The 14,267-nt window shown below is 42.7% G+C and overlaps 1 protein-coding gene across 4 annotated transcripts in view; it reads left to right on the top strand.

Annotated features, from left to right (window-relative positions):
* CHTF18 (chromosome transmission fidelity factor 18) overlaps window positions 1-13,723 on the top strand; it is a gene marked incomplete at its 3' end in the record, with an annotated part of 125,185 nt that extends 111,462 nt beyond the window's left edge. For 2 of the 4 annotated variants that reach the window (XM_082261250.1, XM_082261248.1), the window contains exons 20-22: window positions 7,187-7,315; window positions 9,978-10,035; window positions 13,590-13,723. In XM_082261250.1, coding sequence (XP_082117376.1) covers window positions 7,187-7,315; window positions 9,978-10,035; window positions 13,590-13,723 — 321 coding nt within the window. Of the gene's footprint in view, window positions 1-7,186; window positions 7,316-9,977; window positions 10,040-13,589 lie in introns of all 4 variants that reach the window. The other 2 variants (XM_082261251.1, XM_082261249.1) reach the window with 1 other exon arrangement.
* Between the last annotated feature and the right edge of the window lie 544 nt (window positions 13,724-14,267).

Genomic DNA, 14,267 nt, shown 5'->3' with positions numbered 1-14,267 from the left:
TTTGCGGATGATTTGCGGACATAATGTAAGTGAATGGCACTGCGGGTGTCAGCGGAATACCATCCGCTGACACCCGATTTTCCTCCTGTCAGTTCTGTTCCGTTTTTACGAATGGAACAGAACCCCATTTTTCCTTCCGTGTAAAAAAACGGAAAGGAAGGAAAATCGGATGTCAGCGGTGTCATCCGCTGACATCCGCAGTGCCATATACTTACATTATGTCCGCATATCATCCGCAAACGGATGGGATGATATGCGGGCACACGGAGCGGATGACAGAAATGTCATCCGATCCGTGGAAAAAAAAAAAAAAAAGTCCCGCAGCGGACCTTTCACACGGAGCGGCCGTGTGAAAGGAGCCTAACAATGTTTAAAAACCTTTGCCGGAGGCTCTTTTTTTTTTTTTTTTTTTTTTTTTTTTTTCCCCGACAGCTGTGCGTGAATCGAGGAAATGCCATTTTAAGTTCATGGAGGGGGGGGTGAATTGAGATCGCGATTTTATAACGATTAATCATGCAGCTCTAGTATTTAGGGAGATGTCTCTTCAGAGGGACACAGTCATGCTGAAACAGAAAAGAGCCTTCCCTAGCATATTTCCATAGGGTTAAAACGGCACAATTTGTCTAAAATTTGGAGGGGTGTCCATAAAATGTACTGTAAGGTCTTTTTATGTGAGCGTCTATTCATATTTCAAGCCAGGAAGTCCATCTCTTTCTTTATTTACTACCATGAAGGCCTATTTCTCCTGGTTTAAATTTTAGGGTTTTCCTTGCAGGTTTTCTGTAGCTTGTATTTTGGCCTTCCTCCAACGTGATGTGGACTGACGTCTGGCCCTCAGCACTGTATAAAAGGCCAGTTATCTGCTTTGGCTGTTCTAGTTCAAAACCCCCTGCCCTCGCTTTTCTTGGTATGTACTTTCCTTCAAGGGATTACTCTGGTTGTCTCTCCTTTTAAACCCTGTTGATGCCTTGGCACCTCAGTTGTTTTTTTCTGCCCTTCAGAAACTTCCTTTTGAGTCTATTCAAAAAGTTCCCTTGTTGATTTTTCTCGTAAAGGCCTTTTTGGTAGCCATCACCTCGGCTTGCAGGGTGTTGGAGCATGCTGCTTTTTCTTGTAAACAGCTGTTTTTATTTCTACATTGTGATAAAGGTGGTTCTCCGTCCTCTGTTATCCTTTTTGCCAAATCTTGTATCGACTTTTCATTTAAGGACATTGTTTTGCCTTCCGTACATCGTAGTCTGGCCCATCGTAGAGAAACTGCTTTTTATAAGTTGGATTTGGTTCAAGCTATTCAAGATCACTTGAATTCTGTTACCTCTATTCAGAAAACAGATTCCCTGTTAATTTTTTCAGCTGGTCCTTGGAAGGGACAAGCAGCCTAGTCATCTACTCTCATTGGATTCATCAGAAAATAGTTCAAGCCTACTTTTTTAAACCAGAAAACTGTTCTGTTATTGCTCATTCTACCAGGACTCTGAGTGCATCCTGGGGCTTTTTCTCTGCCTCTCATGCCTTAAGCCCCGTACACACGCACAGATCGTCGTCATACAAATGTTCGTCTTTTCTCCCCGGGATGTCGGTGTCTGTTGAAAAGTGCAAAGACAGCACAAGGACAGCACAAGAATTTTGTCCGCAGACTTCAGCTGACTGCAGAAGTGATGTCATGTAATGGTTAACGTTCCCTGTGTTTTTTATTTTCTGAGCATGCCCAGTCTTGCAAATCTGCGGTCTGTCGGCTGATTTCTGTACTGACAGGCGAACAATCGTCCGTTCTGGTGTCCGCAGACAAAAATTTTCATGTTTGCAAGAAAGACTCTTGTCCGCGGATTGTGTGCAGACAGCTGTCGGAGGCACCATACTAACACGCGTACAATCGGCAGATCTTTCGTCCGCCGACGTTTGTATGACGACGATCTGTGCGTGTGTACGGGGCTTTAGTCTCCAAGTTTGCAAAGCAGCTTCTTGGTCTTCTATTCACACCTTTTGCCAAGTTCTTCAAAGTTGGCATGACCACTTCTGCCGATACTAGTTTTTGGTCTAAAGCTTTTTACAGGCAGCGATCTAAATTCTGTCGGGTTTGGTTCATGCTTGTAGGTTAGTTGTTCTGACCCACCCTGGTCCAGCTGTGTCCTTCAATAAATGAAAGTGAAAAATTGATGTACCTGTCGTATTTTACTAGTTCCTTGTCTTGAGTTCTGTCTTATACTGCTGGCTACTAACTGAACATGTGTTGCAGATGGAGGTTTAGAAAAACAGCAGCGGCTGCCCCTTAGGCTAAATGTACACGGGACGTTTGCAAAACTCCTTTGATTGCTGGAATTTAACAGCTATGTAAACGACGTTTAAAACATCCGTTGTGTCGCGTTTGCATGCCACCTTTAGCGGGCGTTTGCGCTCAGATCCGTTTTTAGAGGTCAAAAAATCATTCCCCTTTTAAAAAGTAAAAACGCAAGCGCTAAACGCGGGTGACAGCGTTTGGTGGCATTTGAAATGCTAGTAAACACACATTCTGAACATCCTGAACGCAAATAATTGCTTTACAAAAAACGACACTTAACTCAACTGTCTCCAAATGACTGTAAACGACTCAGTGTACATGGACAGATAAGAGAACATAGAGGAGGAATCAGGGGCTGCTGAAAAAAACGCCCAACTGCTCCTAAACGTCCGTTTTATCAGCAGCAGTGTACATGAGGCCTTAGTTGTGTTTTTAATATTTGTTTGTACCTTGCATCTTACTCCTGCAGGTGGTACAAGACCCAATGGCCTAAATCTACTGATCCAGCTGTGTCCTTCAATTAATAAAATAAAAATGTTCTATGTTATGATGAACGCCACCAGCCAGTCTCTCAGAAGGCGTCCAACTTTTCCTTGGAAATTTAAAAAAATGTCCCTTTTATTATACAATCAAAAGATTAAGCCCACACAAAAGTGATATTCTTGCTATAGATTGGGCCTGGCTGAGGCAGTCCCTAGGTTCTTGTATGTCTTCTATATTTCGGCATCAAGATCTCACTGCTATAGTTTCTCGCTCTGTTCCTCTCCTGCCTAGGAGTTCTGAATGTCTCTGCCTCCCCTTTCTGTGTTTCAGCTCCTCTTGATATACATTTTTTTTTTTAATTTCTTATAGGAGAGACTATATCAGAAAGAGTGAGGCCTTTCAAAATGGGCACCATCACGGTGTTGGGTGCCCGAGAGGTATAACAAAATGTCAGGCATCTACCAAACACTTAAATATTAATCAAGGGATACTAACCCTTTAATGGTATATTTTAGAGATAACAGACCTCTTAAGTCTTGGACTGCTCCCCCAGCAGAGGACCTCCCCTTCAATTGGAAAACCCTAATTAAAAAAAGAGATGTATACATGCTGTCTTCTTGCTGTATGATGTGCAGAGTCAACTTCCTCTTCAATATTTGACAGTCAGCAGTCTTCATTAATGCAGATACCCGTGCTTATGTAGGGGACGTGGGCGCTGTTCTCTGCATCATACGCCTCCTGAGCCCAGAAAGTGGGTTGAATGACACTGAGTGTCATTAAGTGCAGAAGACGAGTGGTGCTGGACCTCAGGGGGCTTTTTTCATGGACAGCGCCAAAGAGGAGGTAATTATTGCAGTAAGCACAGAATTCGTTTTTGTTTTTGGCTTTGCAATGGGAGCGTTTTTTTTTTTTCCATATAAAAACCGGAGTTCCCCTTTAAAGTGTTCCTTTGAAATCGAAATAATTTATGGCTAGCCATACTTCTGTTTGTAGAAGCACTTGTGACTGCTGACTGCATCACCCAACAAAATGCATCATTAAAGCAGATCTGTAAGAAATAATTAGCATAATCCCATTTACATAGCCTGGGGGGACGTTCGCTTGTATGGATGGAATTTTGCATAGTAGTTTATACATCTTCCTTTTTAGTTATGTGCAATTTTGTAGAATTATGATGTTTTGCTGCGCGCTGATCGTGTACAGATTCATTCTAGAACATGGATCGTGACTGAGAATTGTATACAGCTCAACAATGGAGACCTTTCAGGTTACATAGTTACATAGTTACATATAGTTAGTGAGGTTGAAAAAAGACATCAGTCCATCCAGTTCAACCTATGATATGTGTGTGTGTTTGCTTTTAACCGTACATTGTATACCCCTGTATGTTGTGGTCTCTAAGGTGCCCATCTAATAGTTTTTTTAAACTATCAATGCTTCCTGCTGATACGACTGCTTGTGGAAGAGAATTCCACATCCTTACCGCTCTTACAGTGAATAACCCCTTACGCACTTTAAGGTTAAACCGCCTTTCCTCTAGTTTTAGTGAGTGGCCACGTGTCTTTTTGTATCTCCTTTCTCTGAATAGTTTGTTCCTTATGCTAGGGTCGCCAGTACAGAATTTGTACATTGATATCATATCCCCCCTCAATCGTCTCTTCTCCAGAGAGAATAAGTTCAGTGCTTGTAGCCTTTCCTCATAGCTGATGTCCTCCATTCCCCTAATTATTTTTGTTGCCCTTCTCTGGACTCTCTCCAGTTCCAGCACATCCTTCCTGAGAGCCGGTGCCCAGAACTGGACAGTATACTCCAGATGTGGCCGGACCAGAGTCTTGTAGAGTGGGAGAATAATCTCTTTATTTCTGGAGTGAATCCCCTTTTTTATACATCCCAGTATTCTGTTGGCTTTGCTTGCGGCGGCTTGGCATTGCATTGCATGCCACTGCCAAGCCTGTTGTCTACCAGTACCCCCAAGTCCTTTTCCATCCTAGACTCACCCAGAGGTTCCCCCCCTAGTGAGTAGCTTGCTTTCTGGTTTCTGGCCCCCAGGTGCATTACTTTACATTTTTCAACATTAAACCTCATCTGCCATGTAGTTGCCCACCCCGTTATTTTGTTCAGGTCTGCTTGCAAGGTTTCCAAATCCTGCATAGAAGATATTGGCAAGCCTAGTTTAGTATCATCTGCAAATACTGAGATTGTACTGGATATCCCCTCCTCTAGATCATTTATGAATAAATTAAACAGGATTGGTCCCAGGAGAGAACCCTGGGGGACCCCACTTTCCACACCCGCCCAATCAGAGTACTCCCCATTAACCACCACCCTCTGGACTCTCCCCTGGAGCCAGTTCTCTATCCAGGTACTCACCTTATGGTCCATACCTACCTTCCTTAGTTTGTACAATAAGCGTTTGTGGGGAAAGGTGTCAAAGGCCTTTGCAAAGTCCAGATACACCACATCCACAGGCTTACCTTTATCTAGGTGGCAGCTCACTTCATCGTAGAAGGTTAATAGATTGGTTTGGCAAGAACGATTTTTCATGAATCCATGCTGATTACTACTTATAATACCGCTTTCATTACTAAAGTCTTGTATGTGGTCCCTTAACATCCCCTCCAAAATTTTGCAGACTACTGATGTTAGGCTGACCGGCCTATAGTTACCCGGGATACATCTCGGGTTATTCTTCCTTTTTGGTGGCCCTGCTCCAAAGGAACCATGGTTTCCATACACTGCACTGATGATGACCAGCATGTCTGAAAGAACTATCTGCAGTTTGAAAAAATGGTTCTGTAATGTTTGGCTCTTATCTGTTCTGTAAAGCCACTAGCTATTCCAGTTGCAAAGCTGGCCCATGGGATAGTTTTCATGGCTTCATCTACTATCCTAAATGAGGATTCAATTCTTTATTTGTGGGCTTTTTGATTTAAAATAAGGCAGGTATGCCTTACTTGCACTTTTTTTTTTTTTTTTTTCATTCAGTCGGCGGTCTGAATGAAAAATAATTAACAGATTTTTCCTTTCCACACAAACAAGGTGTATGGAGGAATTCCCTCTATTGGGACATTGTATTCTGACTGCAGCACCTGCAGTGGTCTGAATACACAGATCAGGACTGAAGCTGATTCGCTGTAGCCGCTCTTTGATAAATATCTTCTAACTTTTCCACCTGACAGAATTCAATCAAACCATCGACTTCTGTTGAGTGGGACTGCCAAACACTTATCGAAATGCACCTGGTACCTGCTAAACCAGACAAATTTTGATCTGTGTATGGCCAGGTGAAGACTCTATTGTGCGTCACACTGGTTTACTGGGGTTTTTGGTTCCCCTCAGCCCACCTCACTGTAACCTGATTGCTCTGTCTGGCCTTAGGGAGGGAGACTGGAACATATTGCATCATATTGTCCTCCTTGACCATTCATCTATAAAATAGTTACTTTATTCTTGGCCTAATTAATTTCCCGGGCATCAAAATCTCAAGGGGCTGCAAGCAACTGCTTACTATTATATCCCTTGTGGCACAGAAGACTATTTTACGTAAGTGGATCTACCCAGAACCGCCTTCTATATCTTTATTTATAGAAGAATTATCCTACCTTTTTTGACAGGGAACGAGTGGAGGCCTCCCTGCATAAGGAATTACGGGTTCAAAATTTCTTCAACATTTGGGAATCTTTCATTCAAACCTTGCCTGCAGAAACTCCACAATCTATAATGCATTTTTTTCAACATGCTCAATAGTGGCTATTCAGATTCCTAGCCTAGCTCCCTTTAATTGACACTCCACGCCTCTCTTAAATTGAATTACATGTGTTTTAATTTAAAAATCGAGGTCTCCCCTCTTCCATTTTGCTTGCTACTTACTAGTCTGAACGCCATCTGTTCAAATATTTCCTTATGTGCACCACTAGACTCGGCACTGCTAGGTTTATTTCACCTTATACTAACATAATGTATTTTGTCTTTCTTGATTTAACTTGTTAACCCAATGTTGCAGCCATTGTTCTTGTTAATTGCATTCTCATAATAAAATGTAATTAAAAATAAAAACTTTATTCTTCTATAAAATTACTGGCAAACTGTGCAGCTCTTTCAGAATACAGAGACACATTGACTTCAGTTTCTTCCCCCAAAGGTTTAGTCTTACCCCCATTACATTGACTTCAGTTCCTTCCCCCAAAGTTAGTCTATTACCACCATCACACTCAACACACATCTATACGTGATTTAGCTAACTTTGATGGAAGCCAGGCAGGATATTTAGTTTGTGCAAGGAAACCTATATAGACAAAGAGCATACAATTTCTATCATAATATCCCCTAGCGCCAGCACTGCTGAGTCGTGGTGCTCACCTCTGTGTGAGTGTGCATATGTGAAAAAGTTTTTTGTGACATTGGTTAATCTTATCTTTTTGCCAGGATGCTGCCAGTAAAAAGGAAGAAAAGGATGCTGAAAAGACTGCAGCTAAACCTGCTTCTAAACCAGAATCATTGAACCATAAGCAGCGCCTTGAGACTATCGTGAAGAAGACGACATTTGAGGAGAAGGTAGAGCTGACTTGTGGATGTCAGATAAATAATTTCTAGTAGTTGTGACAAGATACTTTATACGGGTGTGCTACCTTAAAGAGGAGCTGCAGTCTGCTCACATAATTTGTAATACAAACATATTTTCCATTCTGAAGTTTCCCTCCAACCACTTTGTATATTATTTCATATATACTGTGAGTCTGTACTTGCCAAATATGCTGCAGAAATATCCCTCCACGAAGTTTGGCTGCAGCCATTTTAACTGTGGGCAGCTGGAACTGCTGCCTGTTCACTTCCAGTATTTACACACACACACCCCACTGCTTTCCTGCACATTTCTCCTCTCTTGATGAATACACATGGATCCCTGGAGTCTCCTGGTATCTCCGCCCTCATCCAGTCCCCTCCAGCTTTGCAGCTCTCATTGGCTCTCCTATGACTCACCCCTACTCTCTTGCTGGCAAACATTCATGAGAACAAGAGTGATAGCTGTACATGTTGTCATTAGCCTAGGGGATAATTACCAGTCAAGAAAGAGGAAGTGGACTGTATGAGGTATTTACTGGCAGAAAAAAAAAATATTTTACTATCCCAAGTAAACAACAAGGGCAAAAGATTTAATAGATAAAAAGAAGAAAAAAAAAAGACTGATGGTCCGCTTTAAATTACCATTTAAATTACAAAATAGACAATTCAGGCGCTGTGCAATAATACTCAGTTCATTAAATGGTGGAACAAAACCAATCCCTCACAGCTGGGAGGTAAAACTGTGAGCACCAATTATGATGCCCAAGCATAACGATTTAACCACAAAGATCCTCAATGAAAGCGCCGAGAGATTCTATGAGTCTGTACAGCCACAAACCAGTGTTGTGAAAGCTGGTGGCTGGTAATTATAGTTCCACATAGGGGAAAGACCAAAACCACAGTTAATGCAAACCTATAAATCATTTATTGCTATAACAACTAACTTAAAAAGGATAACAAGGCTCCTGTGTAAACAGACTGGACTGTGTAAGTGTCAATCACATGTTGCAATAATCTCACATGGATGTGACTTGAAAAGCTGAAAACGCATACCATTAATCAAGCAGGTGCTGGAAGGGAGAGAGGAGGTCATCTTCCCAGGTAAAAGCACTTGTTCTAGATGGAAAAAAAACAGATTCTGTATAAAGGATATGGTGAAGAGCCCAATGTGTACCACTATGATGGACTGCTGGCACAATGTGGAAAAGCCAGGGATGTATTTGGTAGGCAAGGATGCAAAAAAAGGCACAAAAAGCCAGAGATGTATATGGCAGCCAAAGATGACATGAGGCTGTGCAGCAAGGCTGCGGGCTCACTTATCAATACCAGGACAATCCTGGGACACTCAGGCAGAGGATGGGTAGCCAAAGCTTCCGGATGGTGCACCAAATGCGATGTCAGGGCCGCTGGGGTCACTGGATGCGTTGTGTTTTGGGACACCAGGGGCTAACAGTACTGTTCTGTGAAGCAATCTCTCTGAAGGCTGTCATCATGACAACACGTTTTTGGTCATGGACAGGTCATGCCTATCCTCTGCCTGAGTCTCCCAGGATTGATCAGCAGGCCTGGGGCCTTGCCTTACATTGGGCTCTTCACCATATCCTTTATACACCCCATCATCAGGCGGTGTGTTGAAACTTGCACTATAGGCACCACTGCTGTCTGAATTATTCTGGATGTATCAGCATGTCTCCTGCTGGGTGCTGTGGTCCCTTCTGCCAGTCCCTACATGATTACTGTGTCTTTTAGTGATATAGAGGTTGGCAGGAGGAAACCAAGCACTCAGCAGAGGACATGCTAATTGACGTGCCCGGAAGTATCTGATAGCAGCAGCACCCCTCAAGAAAGCAAGTTTCAACACTGCCTGACAAAGAGATAAGCATAAAACTTTATTTATTTATTTTTTTAATTCGGCTGCTGTTTTTTTTTTTTTTTGTTCATTTGTTAACAGGATCACTTCAATGCTGCTAATAAAAGTGCCTGTGTTCCCATTTGGAGAAGTTCTCACTTCCTGTCCTGGGTACATGTCAGGAAGCAAAAAAGTCTGCCGGCAGTCAAAATTCGAAACGTCTGCCTTCTGTCCAAAGCTGAAACCTTTTTTTTTTTAATACCGAACATGTTCTATTTAACTGCCCTGTGTAATGGTTTTTGCACAGAACAGCCCTGATCCTCCTCTTCTCGGGTCCCCTGCCAGCGCTCTGGCTCTCTCCCCCCCAACCTCCCCCAGCTAGCCCCTTGCTATGGGGACACTTATTCATGCTCGCTCTCCAGCTAGCTCTATGTGTTTATAAGACAGAGTGCAGCTTGGCCCCGCAGTAGCTCCCTCCTCACTGGCTGTGATTGACAGCAGCAGGATCCAATGGCTCCACTGCGGTCTCTGAGCTAATGATGAGCTCTTGTTCACATCGCTGGATCAACATCAGGCTCAGGTAAGTATTTTGGGGGGGGGGGGGCGGGGGCCGTTCGCTGCTTGCAGAATGTTTTGTACCTTAATGCATAGAATGTGTGATTATTAGGATTTAACTTTACCTATTACACTTGTATCAGTTGCGAAAAGTTCTTGTGATTCTTTAGTAGCTTGATTGAGCTAAAAGCACCCAGCTAACCATAAAAAAATGTTACTGATTCAGATTTTCTTTTCTCGTTTTGGCAGCCCGAGAAGGATTTCTTTGGCCGGCAGATAGTGAAAAAGGTGGCTTCCTCTGTTACAGGCAAGTACAAGCCCCTTTTTTCCTGAATGTTACAGAGCAGGTTCGGGTATTGATACATTCCTTCCTGATGGATGACTATCTTGCTGTTAGTGTTGGGAAAATCAATGTAGTTGATAGACGTGGTCCCTGTGGACACTGGAATTTTCACTCGCATAACAGGGATAACATTGTATAGACACTACAGCCATCTGTCCATGTCTACTAGGGATATGGAACCCTGTGTGTCTGAAGGAAAACAGTTTTTTTCCATAGTAGCCAGTCAGACTGAAACTTGCTATCTTTCAAGGAAGGTTTAACTGTTTTGATATGTGAGTACACCCTACAGTATGAAGGTAAATCTAGACCCAATAATAAAATCACATAAAATTTAACATGTTGCTGTAATAAAAAAAAAATGCCTGGTGATCCTGTCATGAAGGTCCTTGATCAGAAACTTCTGTGATGGGGTAACAACTGGCTTCCGATTTTGCTTCTGTGTTGTCGCTCGATAACATTTGCCCGTGCTGAAGCCTGCTAGCAGCCATGTCAACACATGTTGCACAGGAATGGTCCACCATTGTCACATCAGGAAGCCAAAGTAGAGTACTGATGTGAGGCCAACACTGGAGCGAATGCATGTTTGACAGGAAGTGGCTAAAAGACTGCAGGAGATCAACAATATTGATACAAAAAAGGTGAAAATGGTATTTTATAAGGGGGGGGGGAAAACATGGCAATCAAAAGAGAATTTTTTTTTGCAGATTCATACTTACCTAGGTGGTAGCCTAGGTACCATCAGACTGATGCTGCATCTGTCCCTCACTGGCTCGAACACTGAGAACCGAGCGATCAAACACCGCTGACTGCTCAGTTCTCAGAGTGACTGTTGGGGACCAGTGTCTGCTCTGCCCCCCAACCTCTCTCGCTGAGAGGCTGAGCTGGGTCCTGGTCCCCGCATGTGGGCTGATCCTGACTTCATTGTCCCAATCTTGCCTGAGCCTGGACTGGCTCTTTGATGTCAGCTGACCCGCTGTCTGCTGAAAACGGGTCACAGAAGTGCAGAATGAACTGCACTCCTGTGATCCACGGGAGAAGTACAGCCAAACCAGCTTTGGCTATACTCCTTTTAACACCGTGCTTTAGTGAACTCAAGATTTACTTTTTCTATTCAAACCTCATGTGGAAAATGGGTGAAACTTGGGTCAAAATACTGATATACTGTAGGCCCAGTCCAAGTAGGGTTTAAATACAGTTTGACTGATTTCTGAAATGAGACAATGCCTGCTCTGCTATAGCCCATGATAGGTAATGAAGCCAGGGCCTCAATGTCAGTGCTTGCTCCATTTAATAACTGGTTATCTGCAGCTCCCCACATTGTCCTTGTATGCTCATTTTAGGATGTGTTCTTCATTGTTCAAGCTTAAAACATTATAACAGGTTCCCTTTTAATAGTACAGTAATATCACTTTTGTCATTTTGCCTCACAGAAATAATACAATTTTTTATCCTAGCTAGGCTGCCTAAATTAGAATTTAAAGCAGAGACAGCCACCCATCCTCCCCGAGGCCAGGAAACGGAGTCCTCGGTATGATTACCTACTTCAGACGGCTATATTTGGATTGCATTGTGTGTGCATACTTTATTTTAGTAGACAGCGAAGGCAGATAAAGACCCGCGTATAGATTTCTAAGGAAAGGATGACGGCATATGTAGATTGCTGCAGGAATGGGCCATAGTCTTCAGCTACACACACTTCACTCTTACAGGCCATAATTCTCTGCTCTGAAATATAAATGAGCTCTCCCCCCAGTGGCCCCCATCCCTTGCCTCATTATTTTATTTATATATGTTTAATTTGGCAGTCAAATGAGCTGCTTCGTGTGTAGATCTTGGCAGCTGTATTTGAAGCTTTTCCTCCTGCCTTCTGCACTTACTGTATACCGTGCATCACTTTACAGTGCCCTGTCCAGCTGCCTAGTGCCTAAAAGGGAATAACAGATTTAGGATAATTTTATTTGAATGTTTTCTTTAAGTCTAATTTAAACTTTTAGTTTAATTAGACCTAAATCTGCTAAATGCATTCCACGTGCATCAAAGCTAGGTGTGCATGGTCTTACAGGTCGTTTTTTTAGAAAGAGTAGAAAAGCCTGTCCAATGCCAGCATATGGTGCAAATCTAGACCCTTCCATGTTATCATCACGTTTATGCGGCCGGCCCGCCCTCCAGTGACGCTTCCGCTGCCTGTGATTGGTTTGCTGCTGCTGGCCAGTCACATCCAGGCAAACCGCGGCCGGCCCTCCCCGCTGCCAGTGATTGGTTCACGATCATCTCCTCGGCTGCTGCTGGCCAGTGACAGCGCACGGGCATACCGCGGACCCAGAAGGCAAATAGTATGTGGCACTGGCAATTTATTAAACATTACTGAATAAAATAATAAATTACACTTTAAGCATCTGCTCGCCCCGCCGCTCCCCGCTCCTCCCCAGTATATATTTCCATGACTTTTCCAAAACCTTAGTGGAATCCTAAGTTTCCATGACCTTTTCAGGCCTGGAAAGTGTCATCTCCAAATTCCAAAACTTTTCCAGGTTTTCAAGGACCGTACGAACCCTGTTTAATTGAACAAGCTGAATTTAGAATCTGGTGCAACTATGCATGGTATCCAGTCAGCTTCTGACTGCTCCAGTTTTAGTAAATCTCCCCCTATGAGTTAGGTCCATGGAGGTGCATGAGGTCTTCTGAACTTATCTCTTATTATTTATATCTGACAGGTTTATAGTGCTCCCGGAAGACAGCTATCTCTCTAGATCCAGGAGCCCAGAGCTGATCCTTCAGGTCTCAGCATCTTCAACAGTTTAGTCACAGTAGCTGCTATGCTTGCCCCTCCTCCTGTCCAATCACAGAAGCCTTAGTATTTTGTGATTGAGTTCACATAATACAAAGGCTTCTCTAAATAAGCAGCAGAGCGGAGGGGGTGGGTATAGCTGCTCTTTAGGCCTTTCTCACAGCCGAGTGTCTCGGCAGAGCCATAAACCTGTCAGATATAGAGGCAAGTTCAGGAGATGTCATGCACCTCTTTTGACTCGGCATAGTGTGCCTTATTTTTATTTATTTATTTTTAAAACTGACTGAATTCCTGAAATTCACGTTAATATTTAGATATTGTACTTCTGTTGTAAAATATCTGATTCTTAAAGGAGAAACTGGAAAACCTATACAAAGGAGAGGCTACTGCTTCACTTACTGGCTAGAATGAGAATACAATATATTCATAGGCAAGATTTCCTATTTATTTACAATGCCACTGTGCTTGCCCTTTAAGGTATGTGCTATCCATTTTCTTGGTCCAGTGGAAAAGCACAATACAACAGCCTGACAAATGTATCCATTCCCTCCACAATTTTCTTTATGAACACTGGACTTCTCTGAACCACCAAGGGCATATTAGGTCTGCTGCTTATGTTTTAAAGGTTGCAGGTTTTCTTGTTGCTATGAGTCACGTTTGATCTGGTAATGTTTGTCCTACCACCTTGCGTTTGTACCATTTAGCTTATCTTTTTTTTTTTTTCCCCCAGTGAGTGCAAACCAGGAGGAACCCATAGAGAAGAAGATTGGAAAGGCTGTAGGGAACAGCGATGTTTGGTTTCGATTCAATGAAGGTGTTTCAAACGCAGTTCGGAGAAATGTGTACATTAAAGACTTATTGTAATTTGGGGGGGGGGGGGGGTTACGTTTTTTGTAAATAAGAAAAAGTTGTAATTTATGAGACTTTTTTCCCAGAATGACCAGGACTTGGAGCATAAATCTGTTTGTGCTCTCAGTGGACATTTTTTTGTATCAAAGTTGAGTGAAGATGAGATTTTCAGTCTGTTGGACTTTACTACTCATGCACAGGTGAGCGCTTTTATTGCCTCACTACATTAAGCAGAGTTTTTCCTATCTGTTATAAGCAGATTTGTTCTAGTTTTGTATGACCATAATAAATATTTTCTATGAGCTCTTCTCATATTCCTTTCTGATTAATTCTTCAGTGCAGGTTTGGAAATTAAAATGTAGTTACTGCGAGCAGAACATCCAGTGTTTATTTCAGGAATTGTAATAAATGCCAGGATAGATACAACGCTGTTGGACAAAACAGAAGGGCTCAACCAGCACCAAACATTCCAACTGGTGGTAATTTTTCTTTTAACTTTTTTTGATCATACATGGAATCATTCATTTGTGAATTGTCCTGTCTGCTTGCATGACCATGT

Source organism: Pelophylax lessonae, assembly GCF_965119305.1.
Source record: "Pelophylax lessonae genome assembly, chromosome: 6".
Taxonomy (NCBI): Eukaryota; Metazoa; Chordata; class Amphibia; order Anura; family Ranidae; genus Pelophylax; species Pelophylax lessonae.
This window is presented reverse-complemented; position numbering and strand designations above follow the sequence as displayed.